Genomic DNA, 23,010 nt, shown 5'->3' on the forward strand with positions numbered 1-23,010 from the left:
GTCACATGCTCCCAACCAGAGGGATTTACCCTGCTCCATTGTTAACTCCTATAAAATAGACTTACTGGAAGTCTCTCTCATGTGTGCTCTCTTGTATGCTCTGTCAATCTCAGGGCAGCAAAACCATGCCTGTAGAGGTGTCACTTCTTGGTTAATCTAGCATCACACAGACACACCTGTAGACTTTAGACACAGATTATTTTCCTTCACTCACATCTTATACAAAACTCAAGTTCTGGGAAGGCAGCAGTGGAAAATACCAGATGCCCCTGTCCCTCTTATCAAGAAGTGCCCTCCTTGCTATGTACTTCTACGAATGTGAGGCATTTTGTCCTGCTCTATCTCCAGGAGTCACCACCACCACCCCAGCTGTAGTATGCAATAAGCAGGGCCATTTTCTTTAACCTTTATTTAACTAGGCAAGTCAGTTAAGAACAAATTCTTATTGACAATGACAGCCTACCAGGGAACAGTGGGTTAACTGCCTTGTTCAGGGGCAGCACAACAGATTTTTACCTTGTCAGCTCAGGGATTCAACCCAGCAACCTTTCGGTTACTGGCCCAATGCTTTAACACTAGGCTCCTGTTGCCATTGGGGTACAGACAGGTTCTTATTAACATCTAATTATAAACAACAACTCTCTCTGTTTTCAAATGCTACCAGTGGTGGTATCTTACCACACGTATCACACATGTCTCAATTAACTACAGTTAGCTGGCTCCCAGCCAGTTTAATTGGGTCCAATGTTAGTGCATGTCGCCCATGAATTCCAGACACATCATCAGAGACACACAAGGATAATGTGGAGCCACATATGCTTTAGTAATACTGTATTGATGTTTGTCTGAACATCTACGGTAAGGTTGGACTCGAAATACTGTAAACACACCAGCAAATCAGCTCCAATTGATTTTAATTATGGAAATCTGTTCCAAAGCCATCCCACACATAATATGTGAACATTTACAAATGTAAGCAGGGTTTGAAATGATTATGTTTCAGTCAAATATCTGTTTGGGCTTCTTTCAGGTAATTTGCAGTTTACAAATTATTTGTAATTATGTTCCAGCCCCCTGACCACCTCAAGAAAAGATTGTCCTGCGGCTGAATCTAGTTGATGATCCCTGATCCAAGGCAGGTTTTTCCAAACTTGGTATTGTATGTTTAGCTTTTAGTAGACCTCCTCACTAGCAACTTTCCTACAGCAATTGCAATGAATAATCACAGGCTTTTGAAAGCATTGCTCTATTTATCTATTATAGGGTTATAGTTGTAGTTGAACCTCCAGCCAGGCACTAGTGCACCGTGGCTTTAAGAACATTAAGCACATGGACTACATTAACACATGATCATTGCCATAGGCTGTCCTATGTAATTAATCAACTATAGGCTTCTTAAAGACAAACAACATCCAAATAAACAAATAAATAAACACAAAAACTCACTTTACAAGATGATATCTATAGCTGTTCCTAAACCATTACTCACTCATTCTTACTTGTGAAGTAATAATAAGTAATATCTCCATTGAAGTCCCAATAGCACCTGGAAATATGTTGTGTCTATTCTACTCCATATTGCCAAACATACAGTGTATGTATATGTGACTTTTAAAAAAGCACCTTGTTCACTTTATGTCATATTTTTCATGAATTAAGCCTTTTCGAGGTACAATAAGGTCATCACTGACTCAGTTAACCATACAGTCTTTAAACTAGTAACTCTAGATTAGTATAATCTTCCTGACCGATTCAATAACAAAGTCAAATTTAGATCCTCCTTGAGGAACACTATTCTGAATCTTCCTGTGGCTGAGGGAACATATACATTCTTGTATCCCCTGTAAACTGAGTTGATTGAGTTGAACAATAAACAATGCACTATTAATAACCAGAGTTTAATCAAACTTTGTCTGGGTCTTTGCTACCTTCCTCTCCATACTCAAGACAATAGAGAAGTCTGCTGCTCAGTCTAACCATTCTCCACATGCTCACATGCAACGCAAGATGGGAATAATAGAGAAGGGTGGGATGGGAACAATAGAGAAGTCTGCTGCTCAGTCTAACCATTCTCCACATGCTCACATGCAATGCAAGATGGGAATAATAGAGAAGGGTGGGATGGGAATAATAGAGAAGGCTGCTGCTCAGTCTAACCTTCTCCACATGCTCACATGCAACGCAAGATGGGAATAATAGAGAAGGGTGGGATGGGAACAATAGAGAAGTCTGCTGCTCAGTCTAACCATTCTCCACATGCTCACATGCAACGCAAGATGGGAATAATAGAGAAGGGTGGGATGGGAATAATAGAGAAGTCTGCTGCTCAGTCTAACCTTCTCCACATGCTCACATGCAACGCAGGAAGCTGCTTTTGTTTTGGGGACACATACAGACTGTGTCACAGTGGATGTGGTGAGCCTTCTTCCCCCCTCTTCTTCCACCAACACAGTGTCTGACTCTTACTCCAGAGCCCCTCACTCTACACTCCTGCAGTGCACACCACCCACCCACACATCTCACACACACACCAATAGCACAGTCACACACAATCAGATACAATCAGATAAGCTCTTATGCTGAAGAAGTGCTGCAGTGTTTTGAAGTGTGATCTATATTCCCTCCTCGTGCAGTGTTTATAGTAACAGGGATGATCAGTGAAGTGTACATTGTGTGAGAAAGGTAGAGAGACAGTGCATAGTAAGTGCAGCCACTTGCAGCCACGTCAGACTTTCTGTAGAGATTGCTTTATTTCCCACCACCTTCTTTTCATCAAGTAGGCTACTGTGGCGCAGCATTACTACCTATACCGCGAGTCTCACTCTCAAAACATATCCACATAATACGCTATATTATTTATTGAAGGCCTATAGTTTACTGTGAAAACATTGCTGCCATGGGTTGGAATATTATGAACATATTTTCAGTCATAGTCATACTTTCAAAAGACAGAAAATGTTTTTATGGAGAATTATATTATGACTCATGAGCACTCACCATCCTCATCATCAGTCATCAACCATCCTAATCATCATTCATCATCATCATCATCATCACCATCATGCATTAACTTCATCATCATCAGATGAAGCTAAATGAAGCTAAATAATTCCACGTAGTAAAGACAAAAAATGATGATGATGAGTAGTGATGGTGATTATCATTATTAGGCTACAATATTATTAGCCTACTATCCTAACGTTACTGTCTTTTTACTACTTATGGAATGTAATTCTACATATAGAATATAATTTATAGCCAATAATAACATACCCAACTGATGCCTCGAATGCTCGATGTTTCCACAGAATAACGATCCGGGAAAACTCGATAATTGTAACTCCGGAACAGATGCATATTTTTTCCCAATCAAACAGAACAACTTTCCCGGTTAGTGGATCTGCGGTAATAACGCATGACGAAGACGGCACCTCCAAGCATGTCTACCCGTTACAGACTCAGGACCATTACAACAACATTGCATACTGACTCATTGCATGACCAATTTAATCCACACATGTTGCCCTTCTGTCATCAAAGCCACAAGTCTACATTATCTGTATCCGACCGGACTGCTGGTAAGGCTACTGTGTCAACATCAAAACTCAGCCAGGTCCCTTCCACCTCGCACGACGTTGCTGCCTCTGCTATGTTGAGAGACGACAACCCACTTTCAATCAGCCTCAACTCTCTCAGCACAGGCGCATGATTGTCACTTTCCGTGCGCACACTTGCTCTCAAATGATTCCCCGCTGCTCAATAAGGCATTATCATTAAAGTAATAAAAAATCGTCTGCCTCTTCAGAATGATATGATTCTCTCTTCACTGCAGCAAATTGCCTTTTTTTCACAACATTGCAGTTGCGATGGCATTTTGGGAGTCATTCCAATAGCTGATCTAAACTTTTTGTATAGCCTGCTTCTGTATGGGTCTCCAATATATTGTTTTGCTATTAGGTCAGGCCTATCTGATTCCAAAACACACCACAATGTCCAGCCTGAGCCCAGGCCTGCAGCTACAGCACAGTTTTACCTGCCAGATGAGATGGATTTAAGGAGAAGTAGGGGGCCTATATCAAATGAAAGTGTTCATGATGTTCCACAACAGCTTCAATGCACCTTGGCATGTGACACCATTCTACCACAAGAAATTCCATCATTATTTTTTGTTGTTGATGGTGGTGGAAAACGCTGTCTCAGATGCCGCTCCAAAATCTCCCATAAGTGTTCATTTGGGTTGAGATCTGGTGACTGAGATGGCCAAGGCATATGGTTTATATCATTTTCATGCTCATCAAACCATTCAGTGACCACACATGCCCTGTGGAGAGGGGCATTGTCATCCTATGGGGGCATAGCCATGGTAGCCAAAATAATGGCCTTTCCAGCATCTTTATACATGACCCTTAGCATGATGGGATGTTAATAGCTTAATTAACTCAGGAACCACACCTGTATTATTTTGTCAGTTACCTTCCACTGGGCACACACTGGTTGAATCAACGTTGATTCCACGTAATTTCAACGAAACTACCTTGAACCAACGTGGAATAGACGTTGAATTGACATATGTGCCCAGTGGGCTTTAGCTTCCCCCTGATATATAGGTGATTTTTGACATGGGCAGAATTAAGTCTCTCTCTCTCTCTCTCTCTCTCTCTCTCTCTCTCTCTCTCTCTCTCTCTCTCTCTCTCTCTCTCTCTCTCTCTCTGTATGTTCATGCGTGTGGATTGGGGTGTGTGGACACTTGTCAGGGTGACCACAGTTGTTTAGCAAACCGTACAGTAGGCTACAGACTCATGGACACAGACAGATAAACTGCCCCAGGGACAGACATATAACAACAACAGCAACAACAGGGTAGGCATGAGAAGGCTAAAGGACCATATATAAAGATGGTCTTTCTCAACTTCTCTCCCTACACATCCTACATAGAACAACTCTGCCATGAAGTCTTATGTTATGAACTAACTCACAGTTTCTTATCATTACATCATGTGTGCCACAGACATTTCATTGAACCCAGAGCATAACACACCTGTAGAATGACAATTACCGGTGCTTCCTAAGTGTGTAATATTATTCAAATGATGCGTTCTATCATACAGGATCTGTTAACTATTGATTTCAGTGTAAGTCCTTCTCTTTGTGAGGGTTATGCTTGATTTAGACTGGAAATAGTTCAATTAGAAAAGTGTCAAATTATGCTGTAGTGAATTTAACACGCCAACAATTCAGATAACACCATTCTGCTTTTAAAGATGCTCATTGGGACTTTAAGATATTCGTTTTGTTGTGGGGAATTTGGTGTTTGTGTTATGAAGAGGGAGAACTCTTGGTTGTCTCAGTGACCTGATGTATAAACATTATAAACTTACTTCCCCCTCCTCTGTTGTTATCCGTCTGGACGGCAACAGGATAGATTTGAAGAAGGTATCCATGGAGAACATGGCTGAAGCCGTCACTAGGTAAAATAAGACAGAGGGAGAGGAAAGACAATTTAATTTAGTTTCCTCTAGCAATGTTCTATCTTGGCAACATCCTTCAGAGTTCACCTGGAGGGCAGAGTTAGGAGATGTAAACCAGTAGAATGTCCGTCTGGACAGACCTTGTCCAAGATGGCACCCTATTTTCTAGTTTATAGTGCACTACTTTTGACACTAGTAGTGCACTAGTAGTGCACTATAGGATGCCATAGGGGACACACCCTAGGTCTCTCCCAGTCATTGTTCCAGCAGGGAGCAGCCCTTCCTGTGGGTGACCTTACTGAGGGTGTCACAGCCCACTCTCTGTTTATTTATCTCGACCCAGACACCAATTGTTTTTCTTCAAAGTATTTTGCAGTTTTGGATATCACCCTTCCTCACTCTATCACTGCCTCTAGAGACAGTAGGTGAGCAAGTTAAGGGTGTTCACAAAACAGGTTGCCTAGTGGTTAGGCGGTAACCGAAACAGGTTGAGGTAACCGAAATGCAGTAACCGAAATGTCGCTGATTCAAATCCCAGAGCCGACTAGGTAAACAATCTGTCGATGTGCCCTTGAGCAAGGCACTTAACCCTAATTGCTCCTGTGAGTCGCTCTGGATAAGAGTGTCTGCTAAATGACTCAAATGTAAAATGTACAACAAACATCTAACCCAAAAATAGCACCCATTAAACACTTACAGCCTATGTGAAATGTCTCATCTCTTCAAAGCAAGCCAAAAAACCTCTCCCTGTACTTCTGAGGAAAACAATCCACCTGAAAAGCAGGCAACAACAATCTCTTACCAAATATGACTTCCTGAGGACTGCAAAGGATGTTTTGCCAATCTGCGATCCTGCTTAGACAAGACCAAAAATCCCCAAACAAACTAATAAACAAAAATTTACAGTCTGCAGTGAGGACACACAGACAACATGGTAAGGAAGGCTGAGTGAGCTTCAGAGGCTCTAGTGTTTGTCTCCCTCTCACTCTCTCTTTCTCTCGCTCTATCTCCTGAATGCCTTCCAGGGACTCCACGATGCTAGTTCAAGAATCCTCACAGTGAAGAAGGAATCCAGTTTTCATTCTTATGACCTACTCAGGGAATGTCAACACGTCCGTTTGTTCGATAAGGAATAACACATGCTGTAGCTAGCTGCTAGGCTCCATCAGATAGCATCTCACAGAGCAACTTCCATTGTCTAACTGCATGGCAGAGTGTCATGAGGGCTGCAAATGTTTATGTTTTATTTCAATTCTGTAGTTTAATGGCTTGGTTGAATGGGTTAGTCTCACTGAAAAGGCATATATTAATACATATATGTTGAGGAAAACTATATCCGGTTTATATAATGACCAACAAACATTTTCTAATCATACTTTTGTTAGGACTGAGAGAATTAAAATAATGAAATCCTTTCACACCTATGATTGCTTTATCAGGAAACAAATTGGAACACATGCCAGTAAACACTGTGTTTGAGCTCAGGAACAGCTGGGCCAAGGGCTAAGGCGGTGGTAACTACAATAGATTCAGCTGTGGGCCAATTTTTGTCAGAGCAGATAGTCTGGGGGCCAGAACATAATTCTAATATCTGTTACACTGCAAATTGACCACAACTAAGCCTAAAAAGAGATTGTATTTTAAAATAAGAATAATTTCATACCTTGAATTACATTGAGACACAATCACATATGTTTCATTGGGAACAGATGTCCTAAATTAAACTCCTTTTTAGCTGAACTCCTGGTGATTTTACAGTCCAATTTGTTTTGACAAAAAGCTTTGGGGTGCCAAAAAAGATTACTCCGAGCCTCTCTTGCATTTTGGGAATTGAATGCTGCCACCTAGTGAATGCATCGTCACACTACAGTCTTAGTCACTGTTCTCAATTCATCTACAATTGAGTGGACCTGTGGACTAACAGTGAGTCATTTTGACATATCAATTCCATTGAGTTTGAAGAGAAATGATCCCCCTCCCCCTCATTTTTGATTTCATCTGTGCATTAATTACATATTATATTTCTGTCAGTAATCTGTGAATACTAAACATGTTTGCTTGTTTAAGTGACACAGATTTACAGTTTGGATAAAAAAGAAAAGGGGAGTCTCAATGTTTTTTCCCACGAGAAGCTTGTCATCATCTCATCAGTGTAAGTGTTTGTGTCTGTCTCTATGACTGTGTGTGTGTTTTACTCATACAGGAGGTCCTCTGGGAAAGGGAGTGGGATTTCCTGCATCACATCTACGCCCATTTGGAATGTGCTCTTAGCCAGCTGTCTTTGCTGTGGCTCTTTGTTACAACTGCCTGTAAAATGCACACACACACACACACACACACACACACACACACACACACACACACACACACACACACACACACACACACACACACACACACACACACACACACACACACACACACACACACACACACACTGTACAGGACGGGGCAAGCACCTCATGGGACTCCCTTTTTCCATGTTCCTGGAAGCATACCTACAATACTTTACAATATGCACTATCCTCTTGCTGTACTTGGGCTTTTGTGATTCTTATGTAGTACATTTTCACAACTCAGAACACATCATCAAAAAGGCAGTTTAAAAACTCTAAGCACATTTTCAATTGATTAAGTACAAAACACAAAATCATACAGTCACTTTTTTACCAAACTTAATCAGTGTTTCATCTAGAAATACATGTTTCACATTGCAGTACATGTTAATATAAAGTAATTGCCTTTCACAATGCAATGCTCACATTACTTTTGATGTGATTCTCTTCTCTTTTGATAAAATACATTTACTTTAATATTTGACATTTACGTAGCAAATACTTTTATCCAAAGTGACAACAGTCCACACATTTTGGTATGTGGCCCCAGTGGGAATTGAACAGTGGTGTCACGTCCTGACCAGTGAAAAGGGTCATTTGCCATAGCAGAATGGTCAGGGCATGGCAGGGGGGTTGTTTTGTGTGTTTTGGGGTTTTTTGGTTCTAGGGGAATTGGTTCTAGTTTTCTATTTCTATGTTTCGTTTTAAATGTTTGGCCGAGTATGGTTTCCAATCAGAGGCAGGTGTCTTTCGTTGTCTCTGATTGGAAGCCATACTTAGGCAGCCTGTTTTCCTTTGGGTTTTGTGGGTGGTTATTTTCCGTTTAGTTATTGTACTTGACAGAATTGTTGGTCGTTTTTGTTATTTTGTAAGTGTTACTCATTAAAGCATTTGGAATGAGCACTATCTACGCTGCGCCTTGGTCTCTTCACTACGATGCCTGTGACAAGTGTGTCACGTCCTGGCCAGTATAAGGGTTAATTGTTATTGTAGTTTGGTCAGGACGTGGCAGAGGGTATTTGTTTTATGTGGTTAGGGGTGGTGTTTTAGTAGAAGGGCGTTTGATTTATTATTTCCGGGGTTTTGGTTTATGGTCTATGTTTATGTATTTCTAGGTGTAGTCTGGTTTGTGTATTTCTATGTTAGGTTGATTGGGGTTTGGGACTCTCAAATGGAGGCAGGTGCTTCCTCATTGCCTCTGATTGAGAGTCCTATATATGGGTAATTGTTTGATGTAGCTTTTGTGGGAGATTGTTTCTTGTCTAGCGTATGTGAGCCTGAGAAGACTGTTTGTTGATTGTGAGTTCGGTTGTTATTTTTGTGCTCATTTTGAGTTAATAAATGTTCAAAATGAACAAACACAGTCCTGCTGCATTTTGGTCCTCCTTTACCGACGATAACTGTGACAAAGTGGTGCAAAGTACTTAAGTAAAAATAGTTGAAAGTACTAGTTCAGTAGTTTTTTGGGGGGGTATTTGTACTTTACTTTACTACTTCTATTTTTGGCAACTTTTACTTTTGTCCACTACATTCCTAAAGAAAATAATGTACTTTTTACTCCATACATTTTCCCTGAAACCCAAAAGTACTAGTTACATTTTGACCACCCTCCTTCAGGCCATGAATGAGGCATGCAATGGTTTCAACCCAGACTTACTGTATGTCAGGCTTGGATTTTCCATGCCGAAAGGTTTTTCCCTAGGTGCATGAACAATGAGGATATTTACTGCAATTTTGATAAAAACCTATTACCAAATGATCAAGACAAGCTTGATGCAAACTTGTGCCTGCTAAGCATTATGTTTCTTTAATTTCTTTAATTTGATTACATTGCAAAAAATGTCTTCAATGATCACACCTTTGATCATACATGGGATGGAAATTATGGAAATGTGATGTTCAGTCAATTTGAATGGGTACTGTAAGTAAGTGTATTGCCTAATGTGAACACTACTTTCAAAGGGCGATTTTGAAATGTACTGTATCTTAAATGTTTTTGCTATTGGATTAACTAAATTGAGAAGATATCAGTATGTTGTGTTTTGGTGATTAAACCAATATACTCATTATATTTCACAGTAAACTTATATTTTGGATCAATGGTTGTGTGATGAAAGATGTATACAAACAAAATGAATGCACAATGGAAGGTTTTGAATGTAAGACAGGCTGCGTTACAAGTGTTACCAATGTGGAGCACATTTTACTTCTGTCCTGAAAGTCTGTACAGTACAGTACATACACTCTTAGAAAAAGGGGTTCCAAAATTGTTCTGTGGCTGTCCCCATGGGAGAACCCTTTTTGGTTCCTGGTAGAACCCCTTTTGGTTCCAGTTAGAACTTTTTTGGGTTCCATGTAGAACCCTCTGATGAAAGGGGTCTACCTGAAACCAAAATGGGTTGTTCAAAGGGTTCTCCTATTGGGACAGCCGAAGAAACCTTTTGGTTCTAGATAGCACCTTTTTTTTCATTGTACCAATGAACTTTTCCCATCCTCCCTCTCGCCTTTTCCTTCCTGTCTCCCTTGGGCCTGGCCAGTTAGCAAGTAGAGAGATGATGTCAGAGTATTTATTCATCTGACCCTATGTTCATAGAGGAAGGGAGGACTGCTTATGCTGACAGACAAGCAGACAAGTAGACTCCCTCTCTTTATACCTCACTGAAATGCTTATTCCTGTTGTCCAACAGCACATTCAAAAACACAACTGATAATGTTAGAAAGTCCTGTGCCTGAAAGGCAACACGTGGGGAGCTGAGGAAATCTGCTCCTGATAATCCAAACCAACTTGGTTTGGTATCACATGCATTTACAAATTCCTTCTTACCTGTATTTTGAATGCACCCCCTCAGAAAAGTAACAAACTAACTTTATACTAAATTATTGCCACAATGAGTAAAAAATATTACTTATTTTTCCTGAAGCTCATCAATTATATTTCTGTAATTTTGCACAGTCTGTCTGTCTATACATGTGTGATAACAAGCTAAAATCTTCATACCTGATACCTCCTCTGCCATGTTTCAGCCTCTGTGTTCTGTTCTGAGAGCACAACGCTGTCTTCCTCTTTCACGCTCCTCTCCTTTTGATATGCCAATTGATGGTACCTCACAGTTACGCTTTGTGAGCTTTGTGAGCTTTGTGAGCTTTGTGTGTGTGTGTGCGTGTCAGCTTCCTATGGCTGTCTGATTGGATATGACTAGTGTGCCCATAGGAGCTTGGGATGGCAGCATGGTGGAAGTGGAGAGGGGGAGGTAGTCACTGTGGGAGTTGTCCTAAAATGGCCTCCTACTCTGCTACACCGTCACAGTGTTACAGTAGTACTCACCTGTACATGATGTGATGCAGACCATGATGGTAAGTGAGAGAGGGAAGTGAGGGCGAGAAACATCTGTGTATCATTGTCTCTGTGGAGCCTGGATGAATGCATCCAAAAATATGTTACACATATTGAATGCTAACTCATTGTTAAAGCAGAGCAAGGATCTGGTTTACCTTTGTGAAAGACAGTCGAGTCCACACTATGATAACCACACCGGAAAGCTAAGCTGTCTGTCTATATCCTATTATTAATAAATGAATAATAATTTGTTGTGCTGTAGAATTAAGATACCTTTAGATATAGTACCTTTGTGCCAGCAGCCTACCACCCTCTATCACACTAGTGGCTTTCCTCTGAAACTAAGCAGGATTGGTCCTGGATGGGAGATCAGATGCTGCTGGAAGTGGTGTTAGAGGGCCAGTAGGAGTCACTCTTTTCTCTGGTCCAAAAAAAGATCCCAATGTCCCAGGGCAGTGATGGGGGATATTGCCATTTGTAGGGAGCTGTCTTTAGGATAGGACGTTAAACGAGTGTCCTGACTCTCTGTGGTCACCAAAGATCCAACAACACTATCATAAGAGTAGGGGTATTAACCCTGGTGTCCTGACTCTCTGTGGTCACCAAAGATCCAACAGCACTATCATAAGAGTAGAGGTGTTAACCCTGGTGTCCTGGCTAAATTCCCAATCTGGCCACCATACCATAATGTTGTTGCTATAAAATGTGTTCTCGGTCAACTTACCTGGTAAAATAAGGGTTGCATATTTTTGGGGGGTTATACAGACCCGGAAAGTATTCAGACCCCATGAATTTTTCCACATTTTGTTATGTTACAGCCTTATTCTAAAATGTATAATTTTTCCCCCCTCATTATTCTAAACACAATACCCCATAATGACAAAGAAATGTTTGCAAATGTATTAAAAATTAAAAACAGAATAACTTGTTTACATAGGTATTCAACCCCTTTGCTATGAGACCGAAATTGAGCTGGTGAATTCTGTTTCCAGTGATCATCCTTAAGATGTTTCTACGGCTTGATTGGAGTCCACCTGTGGTAAATTCAATTGGTTGGACATGATTTGGAACGGCACACGCCTGTCTATATAAAGGTCCCACAGTTGACAGGCCATGAGGTCAAAGGAATTGCCCACCGAACGCCGAGATGGAATTGGGTCGAGGCACAGACCTGGGGATGGGTACCAAAACATTTCTGTAGCATTGAAGGTCCCCACGAACACAGTGGCCTCCATCATTCTTAAATGGAAGAAGTTTGGAACCACAAAAGACTCTTCCTAGAGCTGGCCGCCTGGCCAAGCTGAGCAATCGGGGGAGAAGGGCCTTGGTCAGGGAGGTGAACAAGAACCTGATGGTCACTCTGACGAACCTTCCAGAAGGACAACCATCTCTGCAACACTCCACCAATCAGGCCTTTATGGTAGAGTGGCTAGACGGAAGCCACTCTTCAGTAAAAGGCACATGACAGCCCGCTTGGAGTTTTCCAGAAGGCACCTAAAGGGCTCTCAGACCATGAGAAACAGGATTCTCTGGTCTGATGAAACCAAGATTGAACTCTTTGGCCTGAATGCCAAGTGTCACGTCTGGAGTAAACCTGGCACCATCCCTACGGTGTAGCATGGTGGTGCCAGCATCATGCTGTGGGGATGTTTTTCAGCGGCAGGGATTTTGAGACTAGTCAGGATTGAGGCAAAAATGAACGGAGCAAAGTACAGAGAGAATTTTGATGAAAACCTGCTCCAGAGCGATCAGGACACGGCCAAACAACTCTCTGAATGTCCTTGAGTGGCCTAGCAAGAGCCCAGACTTGAACCTGATCTAACATCTCTGGAAACCTGAAAATAGCTGTGCAGAGCTTGAGACAGAGCTTGAGTGGATCTGCAGAGAAGAATGGGAGAAATTCCCAAAATACAGGTGTGCCAAGCTTGTAGCATCACACCCAAGAACACTCGAGGCTGTAATCGCTGCCAAAGCTGCAGGTTGCTTTAACAAAGTACTGAGTAAAGGGTCAGAATACTTATATAAATGTGATATTTCAGTTTTTTATTTTTAATACATTTGGAAAAATGTCTAAACCTGTTTTTAATTCATCATTATCGGGTATTATGTGTAGATTGATGAGGAATTTTAGAATATGGCTGTAACGTAACAAAATTTGAAAAAAGTCAAGGGGTCTGAATACTTTTTGAAGGCACTGTATATAAATATATATACACAATATATACAAAAGTACAGTTGAAGTCGGAAGATAACATATACCTTATCCAAATACATTTAAACTCAGTTTTTCACAATTCCTGAGATTTAATCCTAGTAAAAATTCCCTGTTTTAGGTCAGTTGGGATCACCATTTCATTATAAGAATGTGGAATGTCAGAATAATAGTAGAGAGAATGATTTATTTCAGCTTTTATTTATTTCATCAAATTCTCAGTGGGTCAGAAGTTTACATACGCTCAATTAGCATTTGGTAGCATTGCCTTTAAATTGTTTAACTTGGGTCAACCGTTTCGGGTAGCCTTCCACAAACGTCACACGATAAGTTGGGTGAATTTTGGCCAATTCCTCCTGACAGAGCTGGTGTAACTGAGTCAGGTTTGTAGGCCTCCTTGCTCGCACACGCTTTTTCAGTTCTGCCCACAAATCTTCTATAGGATTGAGGTCAGGGCTTTGTGATGGCCACTCCAATACCTTGACTTTGTTGTCCTTAAGCCATTTTGCCACAACTTTGGAAGTATGTTTGGGGTCATTGTCCATTTGGAAGACCCATTTGCGACCAAGCTTTAACTTCCCGACTGATGTCTTGAGATGTTGCATCAATATATCCACATAATTTTCCATCCTCATGATGCCATCTATTTTGTGAAGTGCACCAGTCCCTCCTACAGCAAAGCACCCCCACAACATGATGCTGCCACCCCCGTGCTTCACAGTTGGGATGGTGTTCTTCAGCTTGCAAGCATCCCCATTTGTCCTCCAAACATAATGATGGTCATTATGGCCAAACAGTTCTATTTTTGTTTCATCAAACCAGAGGACATTTCTCCAAAAAGTACGATCTTTGTCCCCATGTGCAGTTGCAAACCGTACTCTGGCTTTTTTTTGCCGGTTTTGGAGCAGTGGCTTCTTCTTTGCTGAGCGGCCTTTCAGGTTATGTCGATATAGGACTCGTTTTACTGTGGATATAGATACTTTTGTACCTGTTTCCTCCAGCATCTTCACAAGGTCCTTTGCTGTTGTTTTGGGATTGATTTGCACTTTTCGTCCCAAAGTACATTCATCTATAGGAGACAGAAGGCGTCTCCTTCTTGAGCGGTATGACGGCTGCGTGGTCCCATGGTGTTTATACTTGCGTACTGTTGTTTATACAGATGAACGTGGTACCTTCAGGCATTTGGAAATTGCTCCCAGGGATGAACCAGATTTGTGGAGGTCTCCAATTTTATTTCTGAGGTCTTGGCTGATTTCTTTTGATTTTCCCATGATGTCAAGCAAAGAGGCACCGAGTTTGAAGGTAGGCCTTGAAATACATCCACAGGTACACCCCCAATTGACTCAAATTATGTCAATTAGCCTATCAAAGCTTCTAAAGCCATGACATCATTTTCTGGAATTTTCCAAGCTGTTTAAAGGCACAGTCAACTTAGTGTATGTAAACTTCTGACCCACTGGAATTGTGATACAGTGAATTAGAAGTGAAATAATCTGTCTGTAAACATTTGTTGGAAAAATTACTTGTGTCATGCACAAAGTAGATGTCCTAACTGACTTTCCAAAACTATAGTTTGTTAAGAAGAAATTTGTGGAGTGGTTGAAAAACAAGTTTTAATGACTCCAACCTAAGTTTATGTAAACATCCGACTTCAACTGAATGTAGACACCCCTTCAAGTTAGTGGAATCACTCATTTCAGCCACACCTGTTGCTGACAGGTGTATAAAATCGAGCACACAGACATTCAATCTCCATACACAAACTTTGGCAGTAGAAAGGCCTTACTGAAGAGCTCAGTGACTTTCAATGTGGCACCGTCATAGGATGCTACCTTTCCAACAAGTCAGTTAGTCAAATTTCTGCCCTGTTATAGCTGCTGTTATTGTGAAGTGGAAACGTCTATGAGCAACAACGGCTCAGCCGCTAAGTGGTAGGCCACACAAGCACACAGAAAGGAACCACTGAGTGCTGAAGCGCATAACGTCTGCCTTCGGTTGCAGCACTCACTACCGCGCTCCAAACCGCGTTCCAAACTGCCTCTGGAAGCAACGTCAGCACAATAAATGTTTGTCAGAAGCTTCTTGAAATGGGTTTCCATGGCCGAGCAGCTGCACACAAGCCTAAGATCACCATATGCAATGCCATGCGTCGCCTGGAGTGGTGTAAAGCTTGCCGCCATTTGACTCTGGAACAGTGGAAACGCGTTCTCTAGAGTGATGAATTACACTTCACCATCTAACAGTCCGATGAACGAATCTGGGTTTGGTGGATGCCAGGAGAACACTACCTGCCCCAATGCATAGTGCACACTGCAAAGTTTGGTGGATGAGGAATAATGGACTGGGGCTGTTTTTCATGGATCGGGCTCGGCCCCTTAATTCCAATGAAGGGAAATATTTATGCTACAGCAGACAATGACATTCTAGATGATTCTGTGCTTCCACCTTTGTGGCCATTGTTCGGGGAAGGCCCTTTCCTGTTTCAGAATGACAATGCCCCTGTGCACAAAGTGAGGTCCATACAGAAATGATTTGTCGAGACTGGTGTGGAAGAACTTGACTGGCCTGCACAGAGCACTGACCTCAATCCCATCGAACACCTTTGGGATTAATTGGAATGCCGACTGCGAGCCAGGCCTAATCGCTCCCAAGATCAGTGCCCAACCTCACTAATGCTCTTGTGGCTGAATGGAAGCAAGTCCCCACAGCAATGTTCCAACATCTAGTTAGTGGAAAGCCTTCGCCGGAAGAGCGGAGACTGTTATAGCAGTAAATGGGGGACCAACTCTATGTTAATGCCCATGATTTTGTACTAAGATGTTTGACGAGCAGGTGTCCACATACTGGTACTGTCTACATACACCTACTCATTCAAGGGTTTTTCTTTATTTTTACAATTTTTACTATCTACATTGTAAAATAATAGCGAAGACATCAAACTATGAAAGAACGCATATGGAATCATGCAGTAACCAAAAAAGGATTAAACAAATCATATTATATTTTATATTTGACATTCTTCAAAGTAGCCACCCCTCTGCCTTGATGAAAGCTTTGCACATTCTTGGCATTCTCTCAACCAGCTTCCTGGAATGCATTTCAATTAACAGGTGTGCCTTCTTAAAAGTTAATTTGTAGAATTGATTTCCTTCTTAATGCATTTGAGCCAATCAGTTGTGTTGTGACAAGGTAGGGGTAAAAGACCAAGTCAATATTTTGGCAAGAACAGCTCAAATAAGCAAAGCGAAATGACAGTCCATCATTACTTTAAGACATGAAGGGCAGTCAATCCTGAACATTTCAAGTGCAGTCACAAAAACCATCAAACTCTGTGATGAAACTGGCTCTCATGAGGATCGCCATAGGAAAGGAAGACCCAGCGTTATCTCTGCTGCAGAGGATAAGTTCATTAGAGTTATGAGCCTCAGAAATGCAACCCAAAAAATTGCTTCACAGAGTTCAAGTAACAGACACATCTCAACATCAACTGCTCAGAAAGGAGACTGTGTGAATCAGGCCTTCATGGTCGAATTGCTGCAAAGAGACCACTACTAAAGGACACCAATAAGAAGAAGAGACTTGTTTGTGCCGAGAAACCCAGGCAATGGACATTAGACCGGTGGAATTCTGTCCTATTGTCTGATGAGTCCAAATTTGAGATTTTTGGTTCCAACCGGATGATCTCTGCATGTGTCGTTACCACCGTGAAGCATGGAGGAGGAGGTGTGACGGTGTGGGGGTGCTTTGCTGGTGACACTGTCTGTGATTTATTTACAATTGAAGACACACTTAACCAGCATGGCTACCACAACATTCTGCAGTGATACGCCATCCCATCTGGTTTGCGCTTAGTGGAACAAATGTATTTAGAATTCAAGGCACACTTAACCAGCATGGCTACCACAGCATTCGGCAGCGATACGCCATCCCATCTGGTTAGCGCTTAGTGGGACTAATTAATTTAGAATTCAAGGCACACTTAACCAGCATGGCTACCACAGCATTCTGCAGCGATACGCCATCCCATCTGGTTTGCCATTAGTGAGACTATCACTTGTTTTTCAACAGGACAATGACCCAACACACCTTTAGGCTGTGTAAGGTCTATTTGACCAAGCAGAGTGGAGAGCTGCATCAGATGACCTTGCCTCCACAATCCCCTGACCTCAACCCAATTGAGATGGTTTGGAATGAGTAGGACCGCAGAGTGAAGGAAAAGCAGCCAACAAGCGCTCAGCATATGTGGGAAGTCCTTCAAGACTGTTGGAAATGCATTCCAGGTGAAGCTGGATGAGAGAATACCAAGAGTGTGCTAAGCTGTCAATAAGGCGGCAGGTAGCTTAGTGGTTCGAGTGTTGGGCCAGTAATCGAACGGTTGCTGGATCGAATCTCCAACTAAAAAATGGTCCAGCTCATCTGGCACAGTTGCCAGATGGCCAATCTGCCCATGACTGTAACTACATACATTATCCCACTGCTTCAATAGCAAGTCACTAGCCTAGTATTAACAGTTTATCTCTGGGCTGCAGGCGACGCTGTAGGTCTGTCATGTGGGGTTTTCCTCAGCGCAAAGATCTTCAAATTGCTTGCTAGATAGTTCACTTCTTATATTTATCCATTTATTTACTTCGCTTGTAGATATATCAGAGACACAAACTTTGTCTCGTTACGTTACATGATGAATGTTTCCCAATATCCAGGCATACAAGAAGCATTTAATTCCTTCGCTTGTAGATACTTCAGTGACATAAACTTTGACTCGTTAACATTACACGATGGATGTTTCCCAATATCCAGGCATACAAGACAGCTTGCTTGAGAAAGCGCAGGATGCTAAAATACATTTGACTCGCCTCTTGGCTGAAGACGGAAAAACTGTAGCGTTGGTTCTTGAACATAAAACACAATCTTGATCATGCTTGGGCGGGTGGGATAAACAGTTATTTTGTTGACACTGTAGGCTGCTTTTTTTTGTTGTTGATCGGTTGTTGGTGTTTAATACAATTGTAGGGAGTATTGTGTTCGTTCGATAATCAATTCGTTTGTATCGATCAGCGATGGTTCATCTGGGGTTGTTGAAATCATCGGTCGATCTGTAAACTATAAACTCTCAGGCAAACATGTTACATGTTATGCCTTTTTATTGACCGTCAACAGAAGTTTTTCAACCTAGAGCTATTGTCATATCCGTGTTAATGGGGAAGAGTAGAACATACGTAAGTATAGGATATGCTACCTTTGGTATGCTGGTTGGATTTTCAGCTTTTTTGGTCTGGAACATAGCATACAAACAGCCATGGACAGCAGCAATGGGCGGATTGTCAGGTACAGTAGCGGCATAACACCAGCACAACAACATGTAAAGACGGACTTGTAGGCCTCGGCTTAGTTAGAATTGAATTTCACCACAATGTTGAATAGTATTGTCAATATCCTCCACCACTATGTCAGTGCATATAAATCACTCAGCCAGTACTGATGATTAGCATGAGCCTGTTTGATATTTCTCACGGTTTCTGTAAAATGTTGTTTTTGTGTAATACTTTACTGTAGTAAAATAATTTGCTCAAAGATCTGTGTCCTAGTTTAGTCATGATGAGGTCTTACAGTATGCCTGCCTTTCTGGAGAGTACGATGAGGTATTCCACGTTTCTTTCCCCCAACAGGAGTGCTGGCGCTCTGGGCTCTTGTCACCCACGTCATGTACTTGCAGGACTACTGGCGCACATGGCTGAAGGGACTCAAGTTCTTCATCTTCGTTGGGGGTCTCTTCTCCATCCTGGCTGTGGTGGCCTTCACTACCTTCCTCACCCTCGCCATCACACAGAAGCAATGTGAGTCTTTCTCTATTTGGCTCATACTCTCTTATAGCCCTAACTGGATCATGTCACACAATTTAAATGTGAAAGCTTTATTATATATTTATTATTTACCTTAATGTAAAGTGTTACCCAGTGAATGAACTTTTTGGAATATTTTCTCACTGAAGTTCGATAATTTGTTCTGATGCAGAGCAGTTCATATATGTTGTTTATAATAGTAATCTAATCATTTACTACCTGCATCCTGATAATGTCTGACCCTGGCTGTGACCCTGCTCTCTGAGGGTGTATCAAGGGGAGTTGGGATATGCAAAAAACACATTTCCAATTCTCACATGTCTATAATACACACTTGTACATGTGTGAAACAGGACAAATATAAGCACCCACCAAATGATGATTATTATTATTATAATTTAATACCTGCATCCTGAATATACAATACCAGTCAAAAGTATGGGCATCTACTCATTCAAAGGTTTTTCTTTATCTTTTACCATTTTCTACATTGTAGAATAATAGTGAAGACATCAACGCTTTGAAATAACACAAATGGAATCATGTTGTATCCAAAAAAATGTTAAACAAATCAAAATATATTTTATATTTGAGATTCTTCAAAGTAGCCACCCTTTGCCTTGATGACAGCTTTGCACACTCTTGGCATTCTCTCAACCTGCTTTACCTGGAATGCTTTTCCAACAGTCTTGAAGGAGTTCCCACATATGGTTAGCACTTCTTGGCTGCTTTTCCTTCACTATGGTCCAACTCATCCCAAACCATCTCAATTGGGTTGAGGTTGGGTGATTGGAGGCCAGCTCATCTGATGCAGCACTCCATCACTCTCCTTCTTGGTCATATAGCCCTTACACAGCCTGGAGGTGTGTTGGGTCATTGTCCTGTTGAAAAACAAAAATGATAGTCCCACTAAGCGCAAACCAGATGGGATGGCATATTGCTGCAGAATGCTGTGGTAGCCATGCTAGTTAAGTGTGCCTTGAATTCTAAATAAATCACAGACAGTATTACCAGCAAAGCACCATCACACCTCCTCGTCCAGGCGTCACGGTGGGAACCACACATGCAGAGATGATCTGTTCACCTACTCTGCGTCTCACAAAGACACGGCGGTTGGAACCCAAAATCTCAAATTTGGACTCATCAGACCAAAAGACCAATTTAACACCTGTTAATTGAATTGCATTCCAGGTGACTACCTCATTAAGGTGGTTGAGAGAATGCCAAGAGTGCAAAGCTGAATGAGTAGGTGTGTACAAACTTTTGACTGGTACTGTAAATGACTACAGCCTTGAGTCTCTCTTCCTCATTTAGATTCATTATTTGCATGCCGGTGCTCTATTCTCAATGTGTGTATGGTTAGGAGAATTTGTCCTGTGTAAAGAAATGTTTTGACAGGTTTTGTCTCCTGTCCTGTAGCTCCGACTGACCCGGGGAGCCTGTACCTGTCATGTGTTTGGAGCTTCCTGACTCTCAAATGGGCATTCCTCTTGGCCCTGTACTCACACAGATACCGCCAGGAGTTTGCTGACATCGGCATCCTCAGTGACTTCTGATTATACCCTCCATGTTACCCGTCATACACTTGGTAGAAGATTTTGGGAAAAGGGTTTTGGGAACCAACCGGTAGAAGAAGAGTTGGTGAAAAATAGTTTTTGACAAAGGAGAGCACTGAGAAGCTGGAGTTGCTGGATAAGACTTCTTCTGACTTTTATTCATTATAGTTACACACTCCGGACAAGCTTTAATTTGTCCTCAAACCCGCGCTACTACACATACAGTAACAGCTCAGCCATTTTATTGGAGTGAGTAGCCATAGTCACTTGGGAAAACTCCTTTTGAGGGGAACTAGGCTACTGCTTATCTGTAATGGTAGACAGCAGAGGCTTGTGATTTCTAAGTAAAGATTTACTCAAGCCTATTTTTACAGTGGCTTAATTAGTTGATCATGACTGTAACATCTTGTCTGTGGAAGGTCTCTGAGGGTTTGGGTTGAAGCTGTCCAAAAGGCCACAATTTGTAAGTACTGTATTTTAAGCTCCAGATTGAAATGTATTGATGCAATGTCACATCTAATGAGTAAGTGTCCAAATACGCCTAGAAAAAAATGCTGTGTCACTGTTTATGTGATTTCTCTACTGTTTCTCCTTTCGCCACTTGGGGGTGCAGGATTATTTGCCCATTCATTGCTATCTCTGTCTGGATAATGGATTGTCATATTCTTTTGATTATGTGTTATTCTCTTTTAGGAAACAACACACCAATACATGTTTGATGCACTTTACATTATGTTATTGATTCAATTGCACTCTGCTGCCATCTGGTTTTTAAAGATCACTTTTAATATAGGCTGTGGATGGATATGATGCAAACTAATACACTGGTGTATGGAACTCCTGATGATCTGACGGGGCTTCCTTTTCTCTACGTTTCTATCTCCATATGTTGTCTTATATTCACGTTGCTTTGTTTTATCATATTAAAGATCTAATGTATTTACCTGTATGCTACGGAGTTACTTTGACTATGTATAACGCATTCATTACACATCTATAATCACTTCATGAACGTGTTATAACAGGTCCCAACTGCATTTTTAAAGGTTAATGAAATATATTCATAGCAGATCTGTAGCACATTCATGTCATTCTATGCAAGAGCTCCTATTTACCTTTAATAGATGCATCATTACAAATACAGTGTAGTGTCATCATTACGCTGTTCTCAAAAGTGAGCTTCTCCCATACCAGTGTTAGTGAATATGCCAATGGACCAAACTATGTTTTGAAAATCATGTTGATTCATAGCCCAACAGACCTATAATGTTGGTGTTAGATCAGTGGCAAACTGTACATTAAATTACCATAAAGTGCTTACTATAAATGCTTTATGAATGGGAAAATAGAAATGACTTCATATTGACTGCATATAATTCATATATAGACCCTTTGTGTGTGTTATAGACCGGTATGACCATCTTAACTGTGATTTGGAGAAGGGCTGTTAATGAGTTACAAAAGATTTGATCCGTGAAGATTACCCTGAAGATTGAACCCTGTGGGGATCTTGGTGCAACACTGACCTCCGTGAGAATAAGAAGGTCACTGGCAGATGGGGGAAATGGGGCTGGTAAAAGCTATATATCAGTATAATTTTCCTAATGTGGTTTGGCCTTTTGGCGTATTCACTAACACTGGTATAGCAGTGAGAATAGAAAGGTTCAGAACTTTTGTGAAACATCACAGAACAGTTGGCAAATAGAAGTCAAAACTTGGTGTTCAGAGAAAGATGGGACTGGTTGAGTGGAGGTGAATGATGGGACTAAAAACAAACAAAAGATAACTATTGTAAACTGTACTGTGTCTGTAAAATGTATATAGTATGTATAAGCTGGAAATACAAGCCTAACAGTTGTCCATTTGTTTACTCCAATAAGGGGAGGGATGGTAGGGTTAGGGGAAATAATAATAAAGGAAAATATATGAAAAATATATATACAGTATCATTCAAAAGTTTGGACACACCTACTCATTCAAGGGGTTTTCTTTATATTTACTATTTTCTACATTTTAGAATAATAGCGAAGACATCAAAACTATGAAATAACACATATGGAATCATGTAGTAACCAAAAAAGTGTTAAACAAACCAAAATATATTTTAGATTTTAGATTCTTCAAAGTAGCCACCCTTTGCCTTGATGACAGCTTTGCACACTCTTGGCATTCTCTCAACCAGCTTCACCTGGAATGCTTGTTCCCACATATGCTTAGCACTTGTCGACTGCTTTTCCTTCACCATCTCAATTGGGTTGAGG

General features: G+C 41.2%; 2 protein-coding genes across 4 annotated transcripts in view; one reads left to right on the forward strand and one right to left on the reverse strand.

The window, feature by feature from the left end:
• Positions 1–10,965, reverse strand: part of LOC106572513 (rap guanine nucleotide exchange factor 3) — a 45,700-nt gene extending 34,735 nt beyond the window's left edge. Inside the window, exons 1-2 of one of the 3 annotated variants that reach the window (XR_001321139.3) lie at positions 10,803–10,965; positions 5,379–5,464 (exon numbers count right to left, since the gene is read on the reverse strand). Coding sequence is in view for 2 of the 3 variants with exons in the window: in XM_014146742.3 (XP_014002217.1) it covers positions 5,379–5,464; positions 10,803–10,821 (105 nt within the window). In the remaining variant the exon portion in view is untranslated. Of the gene's footprint in view, positions 1–3,273; positions 3,658–5,378; positions 5,465–10,802 lie in introns of those variants that run through there. The other 2 variants (XM_014146742.3, XM_014146743.3) reach the window with 2 other exon arrangements.
• Positions 10,966–18,282: 7,317 nt separating this feature from the next.
• LOC106572510 (heme transporter hrg1-B) lies at positions 18,283–21,060 on the forward strand. The gene is made up of 3 exons (XM_014146740.3): positions 18,283–18,678; positions 19,020–19,187; positions 20,613–21,060. Exons 1-3 carry the CDS (start codon positions 18,549–18,551, stop codon positions 20,747–20,749), a joined length of 435 nt encoding a protein of 144 aa, XP_014002215.1. The 5' UTR covers positions 18,283–18,548; the 3' UTR covers positions 20,750–21,060.
• The last annotated feature ends 1,950 nt before the right edge of the window (positions 21,061–23,010 follow it).

This window comes from Salmo salar, chromosome 15 (assembly GCF_965601325.2).
Source record: "Salmo salar chromosome 15, fSalSal1, whole genome shotgun sequence".
Lineage (NCBI taxonomy): Eukaryota > Metazoa > Chordata > Actinopteri > Salmoniformes > Salmonidae > Salmo > Salmo salar.